Consider the following 27,721-nt stretch of genomic DNA (forward strand, 5'->3'; position numbering starts at 1 on the left):
AGCAGTGGAAACACGTTCTATGGAGTTATGAATCACTCTTCATTATCTGGCTATCTGAGGAATCTGGGTTTGGTGGATGCCAGGAGAACGCTTCCTTCTCGTATGCATAGTGCCAACTGTAAAGTTTGGCGAAGGAGGAATAATGGTCTGGGGCAGTTGTTCATGGTTCGGGCTAGGCATCTTAGTTCCAGTGAAGGGAAATAATTCAATAACATTGAATTCTGTGCTTCCAACTTTGTGGTAACAGTTTGGGGAAGGCCCTTTCCTGTTTCAGCATGACAATGCCCCCTTGCAAAAAACACACTTTAAACACACACACACACTCATATCTAGGATTGGAAAACATTCTGAGGTCAATGGATGAACAGAAGATGAAGGAGAGGGGAACAGAAGACAGAGAAAAGCTGTTGGTCCATGGTCTCTAGAGAGGTGTTACAGGTCAGTGGATACAGGTCAGACATACTGTTCTTTAGGGAAGGTGTAGGGTGCAAGGCCTGGAGGGGGGGATAGGGAGGGGAGGGAAGGATATCTGAAGACAGAGGAGGGATGGGAGGCGGGGGAGAAGGTATTGTTGGAGTGGGTGTAGGCGTGCTGGGAGAGGAAAGAGAGGGGAGGGTTGATAGGTGGAGAGTCGGGGAGGGAGAGGGGAGGGTTGATGGGGGGAGAGTAGGGTTCTGGGTAGTCATCCTTGTTGCAGGCCAGTCGGTAGCTGACATAGTCCGCTGTGTTGGGGAGGTCCTCATACACCCTCCCTGACCGCTGTGAAGAGAAGACAGACAGGTAGATAGTTAGTCCGCTGTGAAGAGAAAAGAGACAGACAAGTAGATAGTTAGTCCGCTGTGAAGAGAAAAGAGACAGACAGGTAGATAGTTAGTCCGCTGTGAAGAGAAGAGAGAAAGACAGGTAGTTAGTCTGCTGTGAAGAGATGACAGACATGTAGTTAGTCCGCTGTGAAGAGAAGAGAGACAGACAGGTAGATAGTTAGTCCGCTGTGAAGAGAAAAGAGACAGACAGGTAGATAGTTAGTCCGCTGTGAAGAGAAGAGAGAAAGACAGGTAGTTAGTCTGCTGTGAAGAGATGACAGACATGTAGTTAGTCCGCTGTGAAGAGAAGAGAGACAGACAGGTAGATAGTCTGCTGTGTTGGGGAGCACACACAAATACACACACCACAATAACACACAAAAACACACAGACACACATAGACACACACACATACACACACACGCACAAAGACACACAGACACATACACACATTCCTCTACCTGGAACTCATCACCAGGTTTTCTCCTGGCAGGAGGAGGAGCCAGTTTAAGAGAAGGAGCAGAGTCTGTCCTGAGAGATGGGGAGAGAGAGAGCGAGAGTGAGAGAGAGGAAGAGAGAGAGAGGGAGGGAGGGAAATGGAGAGAGAGACAGAGAGAGTAAAGCAGTGAAATAAAAATAAATGATTTAAACTATAAATATGCATAGACCATCAGATCATTTTATTTAACTAAGTCAGTTAAGAACAAATTCTTATTTGCAATGACGGCCTACACCGGCCAAACCCAGACGACGCTGGGCCAATTGCGCGCCGTCCTACAGGATGCCCAATCACAGCTGGTTGTGATACAGCCTGGCTTTGAACCAGGGCCTGTAGTGATGCGTCTTACACTGAGCTGCAGTGGCTTAGACTACTGCGCCACTCGGGAACCCCAAGAAGGTAGTAGGGAAGGGGTGGGAAAGGAATTGACAATCAGTCAGTGAAGGCATTACCTTATTTATCTCTAAATACCACAAGGAGTACGCAAGTGAAGTTTAGTCTAGTGCTGTAAGTTGTTTGTCTTTGAATACAGCAGGTTATCCTTCTTAAAGTCATTACTTTATGTATTGAGTTTATTATGGTGACAATTCGACTAATATTTCACATTGTTCATCTGCATAATTTAAATCGAACATTCAAAACATGAGGCAAAGTCCATTTGATAAATAATCCCAACAACATCTATTGTGCCACCAACTGGTCTGGCCATTTAAATTCACACAGTTTCTAAGGACATATGCATAAGGTATACATACCAAATGGCATGTACCAATGTGCATTGGTTCAGTTACAGTTTTGAACAATTACTTTGGCACTAATTTCAGAACCTTGTGGTCAATTTTCAAAACTCTAGACACAAAACTCAAAACGGTCATCACTTGTAACACAGGCTGTCCAAAGTTCAAAACATTGCATTGTGCATTCATATCTTTAAAGAAACCTTGCACTTGCAGAATCATTGGTTCAAATAACTAATTTATCATGAAATACCATAGGAACATTCATTTAGATCACCCACACACAAAATACCGATAGTTTCACTGTGTAGTTGTTCGTACAACCATTAAATATTGTAGTACAAAATACGTGATACATGTTTCATTATGCTACTACACGTAAATACATCACTGTAAAATAACTAGTAGAGCGAATACTACAGACACAGTGGAATCATTGAACAGAATGACATTTATTGATGAAATACAATATCACAACATAGGTTTCTTTGAATTAAAGCAAAAATAATTAGCTACTAAAAAATAAAAAACAGTTAACGGTCAACTGCAGTGTTCCTCACCTGACTGTAAGAAGCAATACAAAAGATTGATTAATGTACTTCTATATATCTCCATCAAACCAGTCTTGTGGATTTGGCCACAGGTTCTCATCCACATCACAATGGATAGGGTTAGGGTTAACCCCTAACCCTAACGCTAACCCTAACCCTAACCCTTCATTAGCCAATCATCTTGGAAGAATCTTCGGGCATGGCGAATCCAGGCCTGACACTGGTCTGATAAAATCATGTAGTAACCAAAAAAGTGTTAATAAACACATCCAAATATATGTTATATTTTAGATTATTCAAATTAGCCACCCTTTGCCTTGATGACAGCTTTGCACACACATTCTCTCAACCAGCTTCATGAGGTAGTCGCCTGGAATGCTTTTTCAACAGCCTTGAAGGAGTTCCCACATATGCTGAGCACTTATTGGCTGCTTTCCTTCACTCCGCAGTCCAACTCATCTCACCCAAACCATCTCAATTGGGTTAGTTGTACTCATCAGGGTCTTGACCTGACTGCAGTTCAGCGTCGTAACCGACTTCAGTGGGCAAATGCTCACCTTCAATGGCCACTGGCATGCTGGAGAAGTGTGGTCTGATTTGAAACCGGATGAATCCCGGTTTCAACTGTACCGGACAGATGGCAGACAACATACGTCATGTGGGCAAGCCGTTTAAAGATGTCAACATTGGGAACAGAGTGCCCCATGGAGGAGGTGTGGTTATGATATGGGCATGCATAAGCTACTGACAAACACATTTGCATTTTATCACTGAGAATTTGAATGTACGGGGATACTGTGACGAGATCCTGAGGCCCATTGTCGTGCCATTCATACACCGCCATCACCTCATGTTTCAGCATGATGATGCACGGCCCCATGTCACAAGAATCTGTAAACAATTCCAGAAAGCTGAAAATATCCCAGTTCTTCCATGGCCTGCATAATCACTAGATCTGTTATCCATTGAGCATGTTTGGGATGCTCTGGATCGACATGTACGACAGCGTGTTCCAGTTCCCGCCAATATCCAGCCACAATCAACAGCCGGATCAACTCTATGCGAAGGACAAATGGTGTGAACACCAGACACTAACTGGTTTTCTGATCCATGCCCCTTTTTTTAATTTAACTTCTTGGATATAGGTATTTTAATTTTTGGAAGAAAAACGTTCCCATTTTAAACAAGATATTTTGTCACGAAAAGATGCTCGACTATGCATGTAATTGACAGCTTTGGAAAGAAAACACTCTGACGTTTCCAAAACTGCAAAGATATTGTCTGTGAGTGCCACAGAACTGATGTTACAGAAAAACCCCAGATAAAAATCCAATCAGGAAGTGACACATTTTTTGAAACCGCCTCATGGCAATGACTCCTTATATGGCTGTGGAGGAGCTAGGAGTCAGCTTACATGGCTGTGGAGGAGCTAGGAGTCAGCTTACGTTTTCCACGTTTTCTCCAAGGTGTCTGCAGCATTGTGAAGTATTTGTAGGCATATCATTGGAAGATTGACCATAAGAGACTACATCTACCAGGTGGTCGCTTGGAGTCCTCCGTCGCAATTATTGCGTAATCTCCAGCTGCAGTATTTTTCCGTTTGCTTCTGAGGAGAATCCCAACTGCCATCACTGATAGATTATCAAATAGATATGTGAAAAACACCTTGAGGATTGATTGTAAACAACGTTTTGCCATGTTTCTTAGCCAAACGTGATGAGCAAAACGGAACTATTTCTCCTACACAAATAATCTTTTAGGAAAAAATGAACATTTGCTATCTAACTGAGAGTCTCGTCATTGAAAACATCCGAAGTTCTTCAAAGGTAAATTATTTTGTTTGAATGCTTTTCTTGTTTTTGTGAAAATGTTGCCTGCTGAATGCTAGGCTTAATGCTATGCTAGGCTATCAATACTCTTACACAAATGCTTGTGTAGTTTTGGTTGAAAAGCATATTTTGAAAATCTAAGATGACAGTGTTGTTAACAAAAGGCTAAGCTTGTGTTTCAATATATTTATTTCATTTCATTTGCGATTTTCATGAAAAGGAAACGTTGCGTTATGGTAATGAGCTTGAGGCTATGATTATTTTCCCGGATACAGGATTGCTCGACACTAGAGGTTAAGGTATCTGAGACCAATAGATGCATATCTGTTGTCCCAATCATGTGAAATTGATTAGGGCCTAATGAATTTAATTCTGCAGACTGATTTCCTTATATGAACTGTAACTCAGTCAAATCTTTGAAATTGTTTCATGTTGCATTTATATTTTAGGTACAACCACAAATTCAGTGTGGTTCATCTTATGGATGTCCATGAAAGCGATTACGAGTTTCAAGTTGGTAGTCCTCTGCGGAGTGAAATCACACCCCCTGTTATATTGTGGATGAAGAGTGTCAGGATTTGGCCAGGGTTGTTCCGGGTTTTGGTCACTAGATGCCCCCATTGTGCTTTTTGACCTTATGTTTTTTCCCTTGTTCCCCATTATTATTTGCACCTGTGCCTCGTTTCCCCTGATTGTATTTAAACCCTTAGTTTCCCTCAGTTCTGTGCTCTGTGTTTGTATGTTAGCACCCAGCCCTAATGTTCTGTGTATTCTTGTCGATTCCGGTGGATGCTCTTGTGGAATTCTGTTTTTGTTTTTGAGTATCTCTTGAGGCTTTTTTGTGCTATTCCTACCACCTTTTGGATTTGCCATTTTTGTATTGAAGGACTTCTCCTTTTTACTTTATTAAATACACCGTCTTAAGTACTGCTGTGTCTGCCTCATCTTCTGGGTTCTGCTGACTATTCGTGGCTCAGTTGGTTAAGTGACTGTTTCTCACTCCGGAGACCCAGGTTCGTAACCGGGTCCTGACAAAGAGTTAACTGTCTAACAGAGCCTAATCCAGGTTACTCTATCTAGTAACTCATACAATCAGTACAATCAAATTTAAAAAACAGATTAAAAATACCCTATAGAACAGCGGGGACTGTGAAGCAACACAGACATTGGCACAGACAAATGCATACACATACAGTGCCTTGCAAAAGTATTCATCCCCCTTGGCATTTTTCCAATTTTGTTTAATTAAAATATGTAATTTAAATGGATTTTAATTTGGATTTCATGTAATGGACATACAGAAAATAGTCCAAATTGGTGAAGTGAAAGTTAAAAAATAACAAAAAAATTCCCCAAAATAACAAATGGAAAAGTGGTGCGTGCATATGCATTCACCCCCTTTGCTATGAAGCCCCTAAATAAGATCTGGTGCAACCAATTACCTTCAGAAGTCACATAATTAGTTAAATAAAGTACACTTGTGTAGAATCTAAGTGTCACATGATCTGTCACATGATCTCAGAATATATACACCTGTTCTGAAAGGCCCCAGAGTCTGCAACACCACTACGTACGGGGCACCACCAAGCAAGTGACACCATGGAGACCAAGGAGCTCTCCAAACAGGTCAGGGACAAAGTTGTGGCGAAGTTGTGGCGAAGTACAGATGGGAGTTCGGTTATAAAAAAAATATCTGAATCTTTGAACATCCCACAGAGCACCATTAAATCCATTACAAAAAAATGTAAAGAATATGGCGCTACAACAAACCTGCCAAGAAAGGGCTGCCCACCAAAAATCACAGACCAGGCAAGGAGGGCATTAATCAGAGGCAACAAAGAGACCACAGATAAACCTGAAGGAAATGCAAAGCTCCACAACAAAGATAGGAGTACATGTCCATAGGACCACGTTAAGCCGTACACTCCACAGAGCTGGGCTTTACGGAAGAGTGTCCGGAAAAAAGCCATTGCTTAAATAAATGAATAAGCAAACATGTTTGGTGTTTGACAAAAGGCATGTGGGAGACTCCCCAAACATATGGAAGAAGGTACTCTGGTCAGATGAGACTAAAATTGAGCTTTTTGGCCATCAAGGAAAACACTATCTCTGGCGCAAAACCAAACACCTCTCATTACCCCGAGAGCACCATCCCCACTGTGAAGCATGGTTGTGGCAGCATCATGCTGTGGCTTATACCGATGGACGGTATAAGCCGGCTGGCCTCCAATGACACGAGGCGGAGGGGGAGGTCTGTCTGCCGGGACAAGGGGAGAAAAAACAACAGGTTTTAACAATGAAATGTGAAATGTGGGATTCATCTTAAGGGATCTGGGTAAGTGTAGGCGATAAGAAACTGGGTTAACTCTCCTGGCAACCTTGAAGGGACCGATGTATTTTTGGGACAGCTTGCGAGACTCCACCCGTAGAGGTAAGTTTCTTGTGGAGAGCCAGACTCTCTGGCCGGGGCGCAGGGTAGGCCCGGGACGGCGACGCTGTTGGCTTGTTGTTGGTACCTCTGTGAGGAACGCATAAGATTAAGACGGGTCTTCCTCCACATAAGCCGACAGCGTCTGACGAACCTCAAGGCTGAAGGCACTCTGACTTCTGCCTCCTGGTCCGGGAACAATGGAGGAGCATAGCCAAACTGACACTCGTGCGGGGACATACCAGTGGAGGAGGAGCGCAAGGTGTTGTGCGCGTATTCGGCCCAAACAATAAAGGATGACCATGTGGACGGGTTGTCACGAGTCATACATCGGAGGGTGGATTCCAGCTCTTGATTCATCCTCTCTGTTTGGCCGTTGGACTCGGATGGTACCCTGAAGATAGACTGGCAGAAGCCCCCATGAGTTGGCAGAAGGCCTTCCAAAACCTTGAGGCGAACTGGGGACCTCTGTCAGAAACCATATCTTGAGGAATGCCGAAGACTCGGAACACATGATTAATTACCAACTCAGCCGTTTCCTTGGCAGAAGGTAACTTAGTCAGAGGGACGAACCTGGCCGCCTTTGAAAACCTGTCGATTATGACTAGGATAGTAGTATTGCCATGGGATGGAGGAAGTCCAGTAATAAAGTCCAATGAGATATGGGACCAGGGTCTGTGGGGAACAGGTAAAGGGTGAAGGAGTCCTTGAGGGCGGAGGTGAGAAGATTTGCCCTGGCAGCACACGGGACAGGCATTGACAAAAGTGGCAACGTCTTCTCTTATGGTAGGCCACCAGAACTTACGCTGGATGAACTCCAAGGTGCGACCTACGCCCGGATGACAGGTGAGGCGAGAGGAGTGCCCCCACAGAAGGACCTGAGTCCTCACTGCCTTGGGGACAAACAACCGATTGGCAGGACCTCCTTTCGGGTCCGGTTCGCTAGCTTGAGCACGTCTCACGGTATCCTCAACTTGCCACGAGATCGGAGCCACAATCTTAGCAGCAGGAAGGACAGGCATGTCCGTGTCATCTCGAATGGCAGGAGCGTAGACTCGGGACAGGGCATCCGGTTTGAGATTCTTCGACCCGGGCCGATAGGTGAGGATAAACTGGAATCGATTGAAGAAAAGAGACCATCTAGCTTGTCTAGAGTTCTACCGCTTTGCCTGCTGGATATACTCCAGATTTGTGGTCCGTAAGCACTTGAAACGGGTGAGAAGCCCCTCGAGCCAGTGTCTCCATTCCTTCAATGCCATCTTAACCGCTAGGAGTTCACGATCCCCCACATCGTAGTTCCTCTCAGTCGGGGTAAGCCGGTGTGAGAAGAAAGCGCACGGATGAAGCTTCTTGTCTTCACCCCTCTGAGACAGGACAGCTCCAACACCAACCTCTGATGCGTCTACCTCCACCACAAATGGTTCATCCGTAGTCGGTAGTATCAGGATGGGAGCAGAGAGAACGCGCTGCTTGAGTCCTTGGAAGGCCGTCTCAGCTTCTCTTCCCCACAAAAACCTTGCATTGCCACCCTTGGTTAAAGCTGAGAGAGGGGCTGCCACCAAGCTGAAGGTCTTGATGAACTTGCGGTAAAAGTTTGTGAAGCCCAGGAAACGCTGAACTTCCTTAACGGATTTGGGGTGGGCCAATCCGCTACCGCCCCTACCTTCCTGGGGTCCATTTGGACTCGACCGGGTTCCACTACAAATCCCAGGAATTGTACTCGGGATGAATGGAATTCACATTTTTCCGGCTTAACGTACAGATGGCTGTCCAGGAGGCGTTTGAGTACTTGTCTGACATGCTTAGTGTGTTCTTGAAGGGAGCTCGAAAAGATGAGGATGTCATCCAAGTAAACGAACACAAATATGTTAAGCATATGCCTAAGCACATCGTTTATGAGCGCTTGGAACACCGCTGGGGCGTTGGTCAGGCCGAAGGGCATCACCAAGTATTCATAGTGACCAGTAGGCGTGTTGAAAGCGGTCTTCCACTCGTCACCAGGTCTGATCCGCACAAGATGGTATGCGTTCCGCAGGTCAAGCTTAGTGAAAACAACTGCTTCCTGGAGCAGCTCGAAGGCTGTGGCCATAAGGGGTAGCGGGTAACGGTTACGGACGGTTATGGCATTGAGTCCCCGGTAGTCGATGCAAGGACGTAATCCACCGTCTTTCTTGGCCACAAAGAAAAACCCTGCTCCCGCCGGGGAGGTGGATGGACGCATGAGGCCTGCTTCCAGAGCGTCCTTGATGTAGGGAACCATAGCAGCTCGTTCGGGTGGAGATAGGGAAAAGATCCGACCCCTGGGGGGCAAGTACCCGGAAACAGGTCGATGGGGCAATCGTAAGGTCTATGGGGTGGTAGCATGGTGGCCCTCTGTTTGCTAAACACCAGTTTGAGGTCATGGTAACACTCGGGAACTCGGGTCAGGTCGATGGATTCTAAAGACTCGGGAGTAGAACTCGGGGAATTCTGGAAAATACAAGTAGCTTGGCACGTAGGACCCCACTGCTTGATAGTGCCCACAGACCAGTCGATGTGAGGGTTATGGCTGTGAAGCCAGGGGTATCCAAGGACGAGAGGGAACTCGGAACAGGAGATCAAATGAAAGTTCATCAATTCCTGGTGTTGTGAAACTGAAAGTCGCAAGGAGGTAGTGACATGAGTGACAAGTCCAGATCCCAAAGGGCTTCCATCCAATGTAGTGACCCTCATGGGTTCACTTAGTGGTTCAGAGGGAACGCCATTCTCCTTCGCCCAGACACCATCCATGAAGTTACCTGCGGCTCCAGAGTCTACCAAGGCTTGAAGGTGAAGCTTGTGGTTGTCCCAGGAGAGGGTGACTGGAATGAGCAGACGGGAGTTGGACGGATGGGAGGAGGTTGTTTCCCATTACAGTTCCCCCCGGTCTGTACGGGACAGAGCGTTTCCCTGGAGCCCGGGACACGTGGAACGGAAATGGCCCGGTTTGACGCAATATAGACAGCGTCGCTCCCTCATCCGGCGGTCTCTCTCAGCCTGGGAGATGCGTCCAATCTGCATGGGTTCCGATGGAGCCAGCGAGGATAAAGGTGGGGACTCGGAGCTGGGACTGATAGGGGCTAGAGGTCTACGGTTGAGTTCTCTCTCTCTCAGACGCTGGTCAATGCGTGAGGCCAACTTGATCAGGGACTCGAGATTGTCCGGTGGTTCCCGAGTGGCCAGTTCATCTTGGATAGTGTCGGAAAGGCCTTTCAGAAAGCACACCGTGAGCGCCTCGTTGTTCCAGCCACTTGCTGCTGCCACCGTGCGGAACTGGATGGCATAGTCCGTCACGCTGCGCCAACCTTGGTGGAGAGTCAGGAGCTGTTTGGCTGAGTCAGAACCACTGCTTGGGCCTTGAAACACTCGTTTGAATTCCTCAGCAAAGGCAGAGTAGCTGGCACAGCAGGAACTATGGGCATCCCACACAGCAGTAGCCCAGGCCAGGGCTTTTTCCGACAGCAGGGTGATGATATAAGCGATCTTAGACCGGTCGGTGGGAAACGACGAGGGTTGTAGCTCAAAGGAGAGAGAACATTGGGTGAGAAACCCTTTACAAGCACTTGGATCACCTGAGAACCGTTGGGGAGGTGGAAGACGAGGTTCAGCCAGGGGGTTAACTGCCATGGGTACGTGAATCTGAGGTACTGGGACGGGAACTGTTGCCGGGGTAAGACGATCAGATATTTGCTTAATGGAAGTCAGCATCTCCGTCAGAAGATGAGAATGTCTAGCCATTAAGGCCTCTTGCTGAACCAGGGCGGCTTCGTGGCGTTGGACAGTCTCCTGGTGGTGGGACAGCATGGCAAAAAGGTCCTGGGAACTGGCTGCCTCTGGGTTCATTTTTGGCTCTGTGTTTCTGTCAGGACCCGGTTACGAACCTGGGTCTCCGGAGTGAGAAACAGTCACTTAACCAACTGAGCCACGAATAGTCAGCAGAACCCAGAAGATGAGGCAGACACAGCAGTACTTAAGACGGTGTATTTAACAAAGTAAAAAGGAGAAGTCCTTAAATACAAAAATGGCAAATCCAAAAGGTGGTAGGAATAGCACAAAAAAGCCTCAAGAGACACTCAAAAACAAAAACAGAATTCCACAAGAGCATCCACCGGACTCGACAAGAAAACACAGAACACTAGGGCTGGGTGCTAACATACAAACACAGAGCCCAGAACTGAGGGAAACTAAGGGTTTAAATACAATCAGGAGAAACGAGGTACAGGTGCAAATAATAATGGGGAACAAGGGAAAAAACATAAGGTCAAAAAGCACAATGGGGGCATCTAGTGACCAAAACCCGGAACAACCCTGGCCAAATCCTGACAGTCATTGCTTCTAGTTTCTGTGTGTCAAATTAGAAAAAATGTGACCCTCTCTCAGCTTGAGTTATCTGACCATGTCAAGAAGAATTCAGAAAATAACAATAGGTTTGATAACTAAAGATATACATACGAGTCAGCATCCATCTCTCCCCTCTGTTTTCTCCTGTTAAGAAGCAGCACAGTGATCGCCACGCCCAGAATCAGCCCCACAGCCAATAGCATGCCCAGAACACTGAAGACATCACCCGTTCCCACCTGGGGCAGTGGCTCTTCTACACAGAGAGAAAAACACAGTTACACACGCACACACGCACACACGCACACACACTCCAGGTAACCATTGTAACCAAATGACCTTACCTGTGATGCTGATCTCCATGAAGGCGGAGCTTGTCCCGATGCTATTGGTTGCATCGCAGACATAAGTCCCTCCTACCTCGTATCTGATTGGTCCTTTAAATAACAGGACATTGTCACGGATCTCTACGCTGTTCGGTATGGAACCATTCAACCTGCAGGTACACACACACATACCCAAACACACATGAATGCCATTATTCCAAGTATGACATAACATGAATAGCTTCATAAACATCAAACAGACCATAGAATTATAAACAGGACTCATCTTTTTATTTAATCACATAATGGCTTCTGTGACACCATTGAGGGCGTTCTCCATTTTAAAGGAGCAAACAAACTGAAAAGGTGCATACTGTCACCTAGAGGGTGATGTCTGAACAGGTATAATGACAAGGTTTGGGCCAGTAACCAAAAAGTTGCTAGATCGAATCTCTGAGCTGACAAGGTAAAAATCAGTCGTTCTGCCCCTGAACAAGGAAGTTAACTCACTGTTCCTAGGCCGTCATTGTACATAATAATTTGTTCTTAACTGACTTGCCTAGTGAAATAAAGGTTAAAAAAATAAAATGTACTTCCCCCTGGAGGGTGTTGTCTGAACATGTATAAAGACAAGGTTGGTGTTTTACTGCCCCCTGGAGGGTGTTGTTTGAACAGGTATAAAGACAAGTTGGTGATTTACTGCCCCCTGGAGGGTGTTGTCTGAACAGGTATGAAGCCAAGGTTAGTGATTTACTGCCCCCTGGAGGATGTTGTCTGAACAGGTATAAAGACAAGGTTAGTGATTTACTTCCACCTGCAGTTATGGAATGTTTTCTCAGCACTATAATTCATTGGCTGATCACTCCTGATGACCTGAATGGAATTTAGTGATCCTTCCTTAACCTATAGGAAGCCCCATCTTTTGACTATTAACCTCTTACACCTATGGTGGCGCTATTTCATTTTTGGAAGAAAAACGTTCCCGTTTTAAACAAGATATTTTGTCACAAAAAGATGCTCGACTATGCATATAATTGCTACTGTTCGAAAGAAAACACTCTGACGTGTCCAGAAATACAAATATCTTCTCTGTGCGTGCCCTTTAACGTGAGCTTCAGGCAAAACCAAGATGACATGGCATCCAGGAAATGACAAGGATTTTTGAGGCTCTGTCTTTCATGATCTCCTTATATGGCTGTGAACGCAAGAGGAATGAGTCTGCCCTTTCTGTCGTTTCCCCAAGGTGTCTGCAGCATTGTGACGTATTTGTAGGCAGATCATTGGAAGATTGACCATAAGAGACCACATTTACCACGTGTCCGCCCGGTGTCCTGCGCCGAAATTGGTGCGCAAAAGTCACCTGCCAGTATTTTTCCATGGGACACAGAGAGAGAAGCAAGCTTCCACGAACTGCATGTCAATGAAGAGATATGTGAAAAAACACCTTGAGGATTGATTCCAAACAACGTTTGCCATGTTTCGGTCGATATTATGTAGCTAATCCGGAAAAAGTTTCACGTTGTAGGTGACTGCATTTTCGGTTCGTTTCGGTAGCCAGGCGCAATGTAGAAAATGGAACGATTTCTCCTACACACAGACCCTTTCAGGAAACACTGCGCATCTGGTATGTGGCTGGGAGTCTCCTCATTGAAAACATCAGAAGCTCTTCAAAGGTAAATGATTTTATTTATTTGGTTATCTGGCTTTTGTGAAAATGTTGCGTGCTACATGCTACACAAAATGCTATGCTAGCTTTGCATACTCTTACACAAATTAGTCCATTTCTATGGTTCAAAAGCATATTTTGAAAATCTGAGATGACAGTGTTGTTAAGAAAAGGCTAAGCTTGAGAGCAAACGCATTATTTTAATTTTATTTGCGATTTTCAGAAATCGTTAACGTTGCGTTATGCTAATGAGCCTGAGGCTTAGTCACAATCCCGGATCCGGGATGGGGAGTTTCAAGAGGTTAAAACCTGTTGCGACTCTAGGGGGAGTATTTTCATTTTTGGAAAAAAATCTTTCCCGTTTTAAACGGGATATTTTGTCAGGACAAGATGCTAGAATATGCATATATTTGACAGCTTAGGATAGAAAACACTCTAATGTTTCCAAAACTGTAAAGATATTGTATGTGAGTATAACAGAACTGATGTTGCAGGTGAAAGCCTGAGAAAAATCCAATCCGGAAGTGCCCCATATTTTGAAAGTGCTGCGTTCCAATGAGTCCCTATTGAGCTGTGAATGTGCTATCAACCAGATTACGCTTTCTACGTATTCCCCAAGCTGTCTACAACATTGTGACGTAGTTTTACGCATTTATGTTGAAGAATAGCCGTAGGCGGCTACATTGCGCAAGTGGTCACCTGATGCCCCCAGAGAGATTCTCGCGTAAAATACAGAGGTAGCCATTACTCCAATCGGTCCTACTGAAAAACTAATTTTCCCGATGGATATATTATCGAATAGATATTGGATTATAAACAACGTTTGCCATGTTTCTGTCGATATTATGGAGCTAATTTGGAATATTTTTCGCAGTGTTCATGACTGCAATTTCGGGGCGATTCCTAGGCAAACGTGAAGAACAAATGGAGCTATTTCGCCTACAAAAATAATATTTTGGGAAAAAAGGAACATTTGCTATCTAACTGGGAATCTCGTGAGTGAAAACATCCGAAACTCATCAAAAGTAAACAATTTAATTTGATTGCTTTTCTGATTTCCGTGATCAAGTTACCTGCTGCTAGCTGGACAAAATGCTATGCTATGCTAGGCTATCGATAAACTTACACAAATGCTTGTCTAGCTTTGGCTGTAAAGCATATTTTGTAAATCTGAGATGACAGGGTGATTAACAAAAGGCTAAGCTGTGTCTCAATATATTTCATTTGTGATTTTCATGAATAGGAATATTTTCTAGGTATATTTATGTCCGTTGCGTTATGCTAATTAGTGTCAGGCGATGATTACGCTCCCGCATGCGGGATGGGGAGTCAGTAGAGGTTAACACATTCCTCAATGGTGCTGTCCATGCTAAAACAAGCTACATCCATCTAGCGCCCTCTTTATATCGCTATGCCACTGTTATACTCACAATTACACATAGGGTTAGAGGTTAGGGGTTAGAGGTCAGCGGTTACTCACATTCTCCACTGGAACAGAGAGACAGGTGGGTTGGCATCGGTCAGACATGTGAGCTCAACATTCTGACGGTCCAGGTACCAGTTCCCATCGAACCCCTCCACTGACACCTCTGGTTCATCTGATGTAAAATAATAATATAGAATACTTTCATATATGCCATTTAGAAAATACTTTTATCCAGAGCCACTTTCAATAATTTGCACAAGTGAGTAAGTCAGTGGGACGGTGAAAGTGTGTGTATGTGCACTGGAGTGTGTGTGAATGTGTGTATCAGGGTTGGGTTTAATTCTAATTGAAGGAAGTAAACTACAACTACAATTACAATTCAATCATTGAAAAAAAGGGCATTTATTTTCAATGACTTCTTACAGTTTTTCCCAATTGTTAGCACACCTTTGCTGAAACGAAATCTCAGATACTCAAACCTCTAAAGACAAAACAGTTAACCAATTTCCCCAAACCCCACAGACATCTTGGAAAATGAAACACAGCAATCAAAAGGAAACTCTGTATACAAAATGAAACTGTATACAAATTACACACACACACATCAAATTAATCTAACTTAGTGACAACTGAGATCACACTAATGTGACCTATTCAAAACACTACTATCAGAACCTATTTCAGTGTAAAGACTAAGATTTTGTTATTATACTGCATATTGTTTGTGTGTACTCAAACAAGAAAGGAACACAAATGCAAAAATGTAAGTTTGATATTTCAACATGACTCAATACATGTAAAACAGCATACTGTATGCGCACATACAGTAAAAATGCAAACATAAAGTAAATATATTTTGCATATGGAAAGGAAGACAAATAGGCCTATTGGTACTACTGTACTGTATGTTAGATCAATTGCATTAAATATATAAAGAAACTGTGAAAATACAATGAAATCAGAAACAAATAATCCATTGTGAAAACAAAATCAGTCATGTCTGCTGTTCTGTTCCGGCCACAGATTTTCATAAACATCACAGGCGATATTCTCCTTGGCATGATGCATCCACCCCTGACAGGACTCTGCTGGAATGTCACCACATGCCTCCACCATTGCCTGGAGAAGGGCCATACGTTCATGGGGTTTGACATCATACATCTTCCACCACCATGCTGAAATTCCTCAATTGGGTTGAAAAATTGGGAATATGGTGGGAGAAAGAAAATTGTAAACCTGGGATGGTCATGGAACCAGTTGTAGACCAATGTAAGAATGCTGTTCATTGACTATAGCTCAGCATTCAACACCAGAGTACCCTCCAAGCTCATCATTAAGCTCGAGGCCCTGGGTCTGAACGCCATCCAGTGCAACTGGGTCATGGACTTCCAGACGGGCTGCCCCCAGGTGGTGAAGGTAGGAAACAACACCTCCGCTTTGCTGATGCTCAACACTGGGGCCCTACAAGGCTGCGTTCTTCGCCCCTTCCTGTATTCCCTGTTTGCCCATGACTGCATGTCCATGCATGCCTCCAACTCAATCATCAAGTTTAGGACGACAGTAGTAGGTTTGATTACCAACAATGACGAGACAGCTTACAGGGAGGAGGTGAGGGCTCTGGGAGTGTGGTGTCAGGAAAATAACTTCTCACTCAACATCAACAAAACAAAGGAGATGATCGTGGACTTCAGGAAACAGCAGAGGGAGCACACCCCTATCCACATTGATGGGACCGCAGTGGAGAAGGTGGAAAGATTAAAGTTTCTCGGCGTACACATCACTGACAAACTGAAATGGTACACCCACACAGGCAGTGTGGTGAAGAAGGCTCAAAAGTGCCTCTTTAACCTCAGGAGGCTGAAGAAATTTAGCTTGCCACCTAAAACCTTCACAAACATTTACAGATGCACAATTGAGAGCATTCTGTCTGGCTGTATCACCGTACGGTAACTGCATCGCCCACAACCGTAGGGCTCTCCAGAGAGTGGTGCGGTCTGCCCAATGCATCACCTGGGACAAATTACCTGCCCTCCAGGACCCTTTAACGCACAGTTGTGCATCAGAGTTTAAAAGGGCAGGTCATATGCTATAGGTCCATGGACAGAGGTATTCTATCAAACCTTATTATACCTTATTATTGATGTAGCTTATATGCTCATCACAAATGGACAAATCCTGACATAGGCAAAATTACAAACTGTTCTGACGCGTGAATTTCACCAGACTGTGACTGTTTGCCTATGTTGTCATGTTGTCTAAGCTTGTTGGCACTGAAGAGATTGGTGGCATATTATAGAGCCTATCAACCTAGGTTATAGGTTAGGCGTTAAGGTTGTAAATGTTGTGGAAGTGACTGTCTCACCAACCTAGATCAATTTGGACTCAGGACTGGTCACATGACCAACTGCAGTGACTGTCAAGCCTCAAATCATTGGAATGAGAAACATTTTTTTAATAAATAATGATATCAGATCAAAAACATGAATGACCCATTTATCATTTTCTGTGTTGTCAAGAAGCCATTCCTGTTAATTGGCAAAAACGTACAGTGCACGGGTCGAACCAGAACCGATAATTAATAACACAACATTTGAATAATCAAATCATTGTTCAGTTTTTCATTTCATATTTCCTTTAGACAATAAAAACAAAAAACAAAACCGTTTATGTGTTTGATTTCAGATTCAAATCAAATAAACGAAGAACGACCCTTTCCGCATTTTTATCTTGTCATCTAATAGGAAATGTTAAAAAGTACACAGACCGTTCAGGCCGATCATGTCACTGTTCAGAAAGCCTATACTGGACATGTAGAAAGAGTTGAAATTAGGTTTCAATTATTTCAAATAAATCCTGCAGTCAATGTTTGATACTATGTGCATTACAGTGCCTTGCGAAAGTATTCGGCCCCCTTGAACTTTGCGACCTTTTGCCACAATTCAGGCTTCAAACATAAAGATATAAAACTGTATCTTTTTGTGAAGAATCAACAACAAGTGGGACACAATCATGAAGTGGAACGACATTTATTGGATATTTCAAACTTTTTTAACAAATCAAAAACTGAAAAATTGGGCGTGCAAAATTATTCAGCCCCTTTACTTTCAGTGCAGCAAACTCTCTCCAGAAGTTCAGTGAGGATCTCTGAAAGATCCAATGTTGACCTAAATGACTAATGATGATAAATACAATCCACCTGTGTGTAATCAAGTCTCCGTATAAATGCACCTGCACTTTGATAGTCTCAGAGGTCCGTTAAAAGCGCAGAGAGCATCATGAAGAACAAGGAACACACCAGGCAGGTCCGAGATACTGTTGTGAAGAAGTTTAAAGCCGGATTTGGATACAAAAAGATTTCCCAAGCTTTAAACATCCCAAGGAGCACTGTGCAATCGATAATATTGAAATAGAAGGAGTATCAGACCACTGCAAATCTACCAAGACCTGGCCGTCCCTCTAAACTTTCAGCTCATACAAGGAGAAGACTGATCAGAGATGCAGCCAAGAGGCCCATGATCACTCTGGATGAACTGCAGAGATCTACAGCTGAGGTGGGAGACTCTGTCCATAGGACAACAATCAGTCGTATATTGCACAAATCTGGCCTTTATGGAAGAGTGGCAAGAAGAAAGCCATTTCTTAAAGATATCCATAAAAAGTGTTGTTTAAAGTTCGCCACAAGCCACCTGGGAGACACACCAAACATGTGGAAGAAAGTGCTCTGGTCAGACGAAACCAAAATTGAACTTTTTGGCAACAATGCAAAACGTTATGTTTGGCGTAAAAGCAACAGCTCATCACCCTGAACACACCATACCCACTGTCAAACATGGTGGTGGCAGCATCAGGGTTTGGGCCTGCTTTTCTTCAGCAGGGACAGGGAAGATGGTTAAAATTGCTGGGAAGATGGATGGAGCCAAATACAGGACCATTCTGGAACCTGATGGAGTCTGCAAAAGACCTGAGACTGGGACGGAGATTTGTCTTCCAACAAGACAATGATCCAAAACATAAAGCAAAATCTACAATGGAATGGTTCAAAAATAAACATATCCAGGTGTTAGAATGGCCAAGTCAAAGTCCAGACCTGAATCCAATCGAGAATCTGTGGAAAGAACTGAAAACTGCTGTTCACAAATGCTCTCCATCCAACCTCACTGAGCTCGAGCTGTTTTGCAAGGAGGAATGGGAAAAAATTTCAGTCTCTCGATGTGCAAAACTGATAGAGACATACCCCAAGCGACTTACAGCTGTAATCGCAGCAAAAGGTGGCGCTACAAAGTATTAACTTAAGGGGGGCTGAATAATTTTGCACGCCCAATTTTTCAGTTTTTGATTTGTTAAAAAAGTTTGAAATATCCAATAAATGTCGTTCCACTTCATGATTGTGTCCCACTTGTTGTTGATTCTTCACAACAAAATACAGTTTTATATCTTTATGTTTGAAGCCTGAAATGTGGCAAAAGGTCGCAAAGTTCAAGGGGACCGAATACTTTCGCAAGGCACTGTAACTCCATGAACTGGGAAATGTAAAAATACTGAATTCCAAATCAATTCATTTTCAAGGAATACATGTTTTTCTTAACTTAATTATTGTTGGAATTCGAACTGAATTCAACATATATTCTCCATTTCATGAGTGAATTCAAGAATTTAATTAGAATTTCAAATTCAATTGGAATTGACCCCAACCCTGGTGTGTGTGTGTGTGTGTGTGTGTGTGTGTGTGTGTGTGTGTGTGTGTGTGTGTGTGTGTGTGTGTGTGTGTGTGTGTGTGTGTGTGTGCGTGCGTGCGTGCGTGTGTGTGTGTGTGTGTGTGTGTGTGTGACCTACACTGTATGTCCAGCGTGACAGAGTCGCTGTATGTCTCCTGGTTATAGGAGGTGATACAGGTGAGTTTCTCCAGGTGTGTATTCTTGCTGGGTACCAGGATGAAGTCGCTTCGTACCGTGATCGTCCCATCAGAGTTACGGATCTCCTGGGTGGTCGCTTCACCACGCACACGCGTGTCCCACCTGCTCACACACACACGCATGAATACACGCACACGTGTGCACACACACATGCATGAACACACAGACACACAGAGAGAAACACACACAGATACACAGAGAAAAACAAACACACACACAAAGCAGTCAGGAAATAAACTTCCACATAACATTTGAAGCTAGCAACAGTTACTGATATGTTCACTGTTTGAGATCAAACCTTCGAGAATCATTATTGTCTGAATTCTTACTTTGGAGAGATTATGTTGCATAGAGTGTCAAACTGTTTCATGAAGCCTTGTAGTTACAAACTGTGTCATAGAGCTTTAGAGTGTCAAACTGTTTCATAAAGCCTTGTAGTTACAAACTGTGTCATAGAGCTTTAGAGCTCCATTTTTGGCTGGTCTTATGCCAGAGCAATTGTCTAAGGCATTGTCAAAACCGGGTCTCTTATATTTCCAAACCCTAGTGCCGGGATTGATGTTTTATATGTCTTATCTGTCTTATCTGCTGCTGAGGTGGGAGTGGGTGGTAATATCTGAGGTGTCCTTAAAAACGTGCGCCAAAGTATTAGTTTCAGTATGTGCAGGTTGGGCTATTAGATGTGTGTAAAAATACCTTTATGTCAGCTAATACATGATTTTAGATGTGTGTAAAAAAAATCTATGTAGGCTGATACATTATTTTAGATGTGTGTATAAACCCCTCTATGTAGGCTGATACATCATGTTATATGTGTGTATAAACCCCTCTATGTAGGCTAATACATCATGTTATATGTGTGTATAAACCCCTCTATGTAGGCTGATACATCATGTTATATGTGTGTATAAACCCCTCTATGTAGGCTGATACATTATGTTATATGTGTGTATAAACCCCTCTATGTAGGCTGATACATCATGTTATATGTGTGTATAAACCCCTCTATGTAGGCTAATACATCATGTTATATGTGTGTATAAACCCCTCTATGTCAGCTAATACATCATGTTATATGTGTGTATAAACCCCTCTATGTAGGCTGATACATTATTTTAGATGTGTGTATAAACCCCTCTATTTATTTGTTTTATTTTTTATTTCACCTTTATTTAACCAGGTTGGCTAGTTGAGAACAAGTTCTCATTTGCAACTGCGACCTGGCCAAGATAAAGCATAGCAGTGTGAACAGACAACACAGAGTTACACATGGAGTAAACAATTAACAAGTCAATAACACAGTAGAAAAAAAGAGAGTCTATATACATTGTGTGCAAAAGGCATGAGGAGGTAGGCGAATAATTACAATTTTGCAGATTAACACTGGAGTGATAAATGATCAGATGGTCATGTACAGGTAGAGATATTGGTGTGCAAAAGAGCACATAAATATAAACAGTATGTGGATGAGGTAGGTAAAATTGGGTGGGCTATTTACCGATAGACTATGTACAGCTGCAGCGATCGGTTAGCTGCTCAGATAGCAGATTGAAGTTGGTGAGGGAGATAAAAGTCTCCAACTTCAGTGATTTTTGCAATTCATTCCAGTCACAGGCAGCAGAGAACTGGAACGAAAGGCGACCAAATGAGGTGTTGGCTTTAGGGATGATCAGTGAGATACACATGCTGGAGCGCGTGCTACGGGTGGGTGTTGCCATCGTGACCAGTGAACTGAGATAAGGCGGAGCTTTACCTAGCATGGACTTGGAGATGACCTGGAACCATTGGGTCTGGCGACGAATATGTAGCGAGGGCCAGCCGACTAGAGCATACAGGTCGCAGTGGTGGGTAGTATAAGGTGCTTTAGTAACAAAATGGATGGCACTGTGATAAACTGCATCCAGTTTGCTGAGTAGAGTATTGGAAGCTATTTTGTAGATGACATCGCCGAAGTCGAGGATCAAATCAAATCAAATCAAATTTTATTTGTCACATACACATGGTTAGCAGATGTTAATGCGAGTGTAGCGAAATGCTTGTGCTTCTAGTTCCGACAATGCAGTAATAACCAACAAGTAATCTAACTAACAATTCCTAAACTACTGTCTTATACACAGTGTAAGGGGATAAAGAATATGTACATAAGGATATTTGAATGAGTGATGGTACAGAGCAGCATAGGCAAGATACAGTAGATGGTATCGAGTACAGTATATACATATGAGATGAGTATGTAAACAAAGTGGCATAGTTAAAGTGGCTAGTGATACATGTATTACATAAGGATGCAGTCGATGATATAGAGTACAGTATATACGTATGCATATGAGATGAGTAATGTAGGGTAAGTAACATTACATAAGGTAGCATTGTTTAAAGTGGCTAGTGATATATTTACATCATTTCCCATCAATTCCCATTATTAAAGTGGCTGGAGTTGAGTCAGTGTCAGTGTGTTGGCAGCAGCCACTCAATGTTAGTGGTGGCTGCTTAACAGTCTGATGGCCTTGAGATAGAAGCTGTTTTTCAGTCTCTCGGTCCCAGCATTGATGCACCTGTACTGACCTCGCCTTCTGGATGATAGCGGGGTGAACAGGCAGTGGCTCGGGTGGTTGATGTCCTTGATGATCTTTATGGCCTTCCTGTAACATCGGGTTGTGTAGGTGTCCTGGAGGGCAGGTAGTTTGCCCCCGGTGATGCGTTGTGCAGACCTCACTACCCTCTGGAGAGCCTTACGGTTGAGGGCGGAGCAGTTGCCGTACCAGGCGGTGATACAGCCCGCCAGGATGCTCTCGATTGTGCATCTGTAGAAGTTTGTGAGTGCTTTTGGTGACAAGCCGAATTTCTTCAGCCTCCTGAGGTTGAAGAGGCGCTGCTGCGCCTTCTTCACGATGCTGTCTGTGTGAGTGGACCAATTCAGTTTGTCTGTGATGTGTATGCCGAGGAACTTAAAACTTGCTACTCTCTCCACTGCTGTTCCATCGATGTGGATAGGGGGTGTTCCCTCTGCTGTTTCCTGAAGTCCACAATCATCTCCTTAGTTTTGTTGACGTTGAGTGTGAGGTTATTTTCCTGACACCACACTCCGAGGGCCCTCACCTCCTCCCTGTAGGCCGTCTCGTCGTTGTTGGTAATCAAGCCTACCACTGTTGTGTCGTCCGCAAACTTGATGATTGAGTTGGAGGCGTGCGTGGCCACGCAGTCGTGGGTGAACAGGGAGTACAGGAGAGGGCTCAGAACGCACCCTTGTGGGGCCCCAGTGTTGAGGATCAGCGGGAGGAGATGTTGTTACCTACCCTCACCACCTGGGGCGGCCCGTCAGGAAGTCCAGTACCCAGTTGCACAGGGCGGGGTCGAGACCCAGGGTCTCGAGCTTGATGACGAGCTTGGAGGGTACTATGGTGTTGAATGCCGAGCTGTAGTCAATGAACAGCATTCTCACATAGGTATTCCTCTTGTCCAGATGGGTTAGGGCAGTGTGCAGTGTGGTTGAGATTGCATCGTCTGTGGACCTATTTGAGCAGTAAGCAAATTGGAGTGGGTCTAGGGTGTCAGGTAGGGTGGAGGTGATATGGTCCTTGACTAGTCTCTCAAAGCACTTCATGATGACGGAAGTGAGTGCTACGGGGCAGTAGTCGTTTAGCTCAGTTACCTTAGCTTTCTTGGGAACAGGAACAATGGTGGCCCTCTTGAAGCATGTGGGAACAGCAGACTGGTATAGGGATTGATTGAATATGTCCGTAAACACACCAGCCAGCTGGTCTGCGCATGCTCTGAGGGCGCGGCTGGGGATGCCGTCTGGGCCTGCAGCCTTGCGAGGGTTAACACGTTTAAATGTTTTACTCACCTCGGCTGCAGTGAAGGAGAAACCGCATGTTTCCGTTGCAGGCCGTGTCAGTGGCACTGTATTGTCCTCAAAGCGGGCAAAAAAGTTATTTAGTCTGCCTGGGAGCAAGACATCCTGGTCCGTGACTGGGCTGGATTTCTTCCTGTAGTCCGTGATTGACTGTAGACCCTGCCACATGCCTCTTGTGTCTGAGCCGTTGGATAGTCAGTTTTACTAGGGTAAGTTTGGCGGCGTGAGTGAAGGAGGCTTTGTTGCGGAATAGAAAGCCGACTCTAGATTTGATTTTCGATTGGAGATGTTTGATATGAGTCTGGAAGGAGAGTTTACAGTCTAGCCAGACACCTAGGTACTTATAGATGTCCACATATTCTAGGTCGGAACTATCCAGGGTGGTGATGCTAGTCGGGCTTGCGGGTACAGGCAGCGAACGGTTGAAAAGCATGCATTTGGTTTTACTAGCGTTTAAGAGCAGTTGAAGGCCATGGAAGGAGTGTTGTATGGCATTGAAGCTCGTTTGGAGGTTACAAAGCACAGTGTCCAAGGACGGGCCGGAAGTATACAGAATGGTGTCGTCTGCGTAGAGGTGGATTAGGGAATCGCCTGCAGCAAGAGCAACATCATTGATATATACAGAGAAAAAAGTCGGCCCGAGAATTGAACCCTGTGGCACCCCCATAGAGACTGCCAGAAGACCGGATACATTATAGGCTGATACATTATTTTAGATGTGTGTATAAACCCCTCTATGTAGACTGATACATTATTTTAGATGTGTGTATAAACCCCACTAACTAAAGGTTAGAGCTGCCGCTTTCAAAGAGCAGGACTCTAACTATTATACATGTCAACATTCACAAGGCCGCGTGGTCAGACGAATTACCAGGACGTGTACTCCGAGCATAAGCTGACCAATTGGCAAGTGACATTTTCAATCTGTCTCTGACAGAGTCAAATTTGCATACCGCACCAACAGATCGACAGATGATGCAATCTCTATTGCACTTCACACTACCCTTTCCCACCTGGACAAAAGGAACACATATGTGAGAATGCTATTCATTGACTACAGCTCAGCATCCAAAACCATAGTGCCCTCAAAGCTCATCACTAAGCTAAGGACCCTGGGACGAAAAACCTCTCTCTGAAATTGTGATCATGGACTTCCTGATGGGCCGCTCCTAGGTGGTAAGAGTAAGTAACAACACATCTGCCCCGCTGATCCTCAACATAGGGGCACATCAGGGGTGCGTGCTCAGTCCCCAACTGTACTCCCTGTTCACCCATGACTGCATGGCCAAGCACAACTCCATCATTAAATTTGCAGACGACACAACAGTTGTAGGCCTGACCACTGACAATGATGAGACAGCCTATAGGGACGAGGTCAGAGATCTGGCATTATGGTGCCAGGATAACAACCTCTCCATTAACATGATCAAGGCAAAGGAAATGGTTGTGGACTATAAAAAAGGGGGACCGAGCACACCCCCATTCTCATCAATGGGGCTGTAGTGGAGCAGGTTGAGAGCTTCAAGTTCCTTGGTGTCCACATCACCAACAAACTATCATGTGTTAAACACACCAAGACAGTCGTCAAGAGGGCAAGACAACGCCTATTCCCCCTCGGGAAACTAAAAAGATTTGGCATGGGTCCTCAGATCCTCAAAAGGTTCTACAGCTCCATCGAAGCATCCTCACCGGTTACTTCAACGCCTGATATGGCAACTGCTCGGCATCTGACCGTAAGGTGCTACAGACGGCAGTTCGTAGGGCCTAGTACATCACTGTGACCAAGCTTCCTGGCATCCAGATGTTGTATCCAAGTTTACATACACTTAGGTTGGAGTCACTGAAACTCCGTTTTCAACCACTCCAGAAATTTCTTGTTAACAAACTATAGTTTTGCCAATTGGATAGGACATCTACTTTGTGCATGACACAAGCAATTTTTCAAACAATTGTTTACATACAGATTATTTCACTTATAATTCACTGCATCACAATTCCAGTGGGTCAGAAGTTTACATACATGAAGTTGACTGTGCCTTTAAACATCTAGGAAAATTCCAAAAAATGTTGTCATGGCTTTGGAAGCTTCTGATAGGCTAATTGACATCATTTGAGTCAATTGGAGGTGTACCTGTGGATGTATTTCAAGTCCTACCTTCAAACTCAGTGTCTCTTTCCTTGACATCATGGGAAAATTAAAAGAAATCAGCCAAGATCTCAGAAAAATAATGAATGACCTCCACAAGTCTGGTTCATACTTGGGAGCAATTTCATAATGCCTGAAGGTACCACGTTCATCTGTACAAACAATAGTACGTAAGTATAAACACCATGGGACCACGCAGCCGTCATACTGCTCAGGAAGGAGACGCATTCTGCCTCCTTGAGATGAATGTACTTTGGTGTGAAAAGTGAGAATCAATCCCAGAACAACAGTAACAACAGCAACAAATGCTGAAGGAAACAGGTACAAAATTATCTATATCCACAGTAAAACGTGTCCTAAATCGTTATAACCTGAAAGGCCGCTCAGCAAGGAAGAAGCCACTACTCCAACACCGCCATAAAAAAGCCAGACTACGGTTTGCAACTGCACATGGGGACAAAGATCATACTTTTTGGAGAAATGTCCTCTGGTCTGATGAAACAAAAATATAACTTTTTGGCCATAATCACCATCCTTATGTTTAGAGGAAAAGGGGGAGGCTTGTAAGTTGAAGAACACTTCAGAAAATCTGTTTTTAATAGAGCCCTTAAATTCTTCTGACTGGCATGGAAGTGGTTAATCTTCCAGAGGTGTTCGGATAATTAGTAGTGTGAAACTAGTTGGTGCAGTGGGAGTGTCAACCTGTTTCATACAGCTTTAGTGTCTATTTCATAAAGCTATGGACGTTAAACTGTTTCATAAAGCTATGGACGTTAAACTGTTTCATAAAGCTATGGACATTAAACTGTTTCATAAAGCTATGGACTTTAAACTGTTTCATAAAGCTATGGACTTTAAACTGTTTCATAAAGCATTGGACTTTAAACTGTTTCATAAAGCTATGGACTTTAAACTGTTTCATAAAGCATTGGACTTTAAACTGTTTCATAAAGCTATGGACGTTAAACTGTATCATAAAGCTATGGACGTTAAACTGTATCATAAAGCTATGGACGTTAAACTGTTTCATAAAGCTATGGACTTTAAACTGTTTCATGAAGCATTGGAATATCAATATGCAAATAAAGCTTTGGAAAGTCAAACTGTTTCATAAAGCATTGGAATATCAATATGCAAATAAAGCTATGGACGTTAAACTGTTTCATAAAGCTATGGACGTTAAACTGTTTCATAAAGCTATGGACGTTAAACTGTTTCATAAATCTATGGACGTTAAACTGTTTCATAAAGCTATGGACGTTAAACTGTTTCATAAAGCTATGGACGTTAAACTGTTTCATAAAGCTTTGGAAAGTCAAACTGTTTCATAAAGCATTGGAATATCAATATGCAAATAAAGCTTTGGACGTCAAACTGTTTCATAAAGCTTTGGACTTTAAACTGTTTCATAAAGCTTTAGAGTGTCTGTTTCATAAAGCTTTGTAGTGTTAACTTTTCATAACGATTTGTAGTTTCAAGTTGTTTCATAACGCTTTATTTTCAAACTGTTTCATGAAGCTTTAGTGTCAAAGTGTGCAGGTCAATCACATCTCCTGTCTTAGGCCTCCTGAACACTACACGGTTTGATAATCATAACATCGGAGTACCTCTGGGTACTGGGTATCGGTGTAAGTTGTACACCTAGTGACACTAAGAGTGATTCAATCGCTAACCCTAACCCATCCTTACTTATTCCACAGATTTTTCCATCTATTTGAAATATTACTGTTTACACACAAACAAACACACACGGTGGCGTCCCACCTGATGGTTCCTGGAGGCTTCCCATTGGCCGAGAGGCAGGTGGCGACCGGCGTCTTCAGATTGGATGACCGAGCTACCAGTGTGGGTGTCGACAAACTCATCTGGGTCAAAGGTCGGGCTGGACCAACAACAAAATCACAACTTGGCCAAACACAGCACAGCAACAGTTGGTCAAATCACAGCACAGCAACATAGCTGCAAGACATCATTTGAGTTACAGGAAATGTGGTGTACAAGGCCCCAAGGATATCATATGACAAATTACATAGGCCGGGATTCAATCATTATACAATCATCAGGCCAGGATTCAATCCTTATACAATCCTCAGGCCATGATTCAATCATTATACAATCCTCAGGCCGGGATTCAATCATTTTACAGTCCTCAGGCCAGGATTCAATCATTATACAATCCTCAGGC

The 27,721-nt window shown here is 43.9% G+C and overlaps 1 protein-coding gene across 1 annotated transcript in view; it reads right to left on the reverse strand.

The window, feature by feature from the left end:
• Window positions 1-453: 453 nt before the first annotated feature.
• The window catches only part of LOC135549437 (nectin-1-like), a 28,541-nt gene continuing 1,273 nt past the window's right edge, over window positions 454-27,721 (reverse strand). Inside the window, exons 5-11 of the mRNA XM_064979406.1 lie at window positions 27,301-27,418; window positions 19,455-19,636; window positions 14,676-14,793; window positions 11,548-11,699; window positions 11,318-11,459; window positions 1,265-1,334; window positions 454-759 (exon numbers count right to left, since the gene is read on the reverse strand). Of these exons, the coding sequence (XP_064835478.1) occupies window positions 454-759; window positions 1,265-1,334; window positions 11,318-11,459; window positions 11,548-11,699; window positions 14,676-14,793; window positions 19,455-19,636; window positions 27,301-27,418 (1,088 nt within the window). The remainder of the gene's footprint in view (window positions 760-1,264; window positions 1,335-11,317; window positions 11,460-11,547; window positions 11,700-14,675; window positions 14,794-19,454; window positions 19,637-27,300; window positions 27,419-27,721) is intronic.

This window comes from Oncorhynchus masou, chromosome 12 (genome assembly GCF_036934945.1).
Source record: "Oncorhynchus masou masou isolate Uvic2021 chromosome 12, UVic_Omas_1.1, whole genome shotgun sequence".
NCBI classification, from domain to species: domain Eukaryota; kingdom Metazoa; phylum Chordata; class Actinopteri; order Salmoniformes; family Salmonidae; genus Oncorhynchus; species Oncorhynchus masou.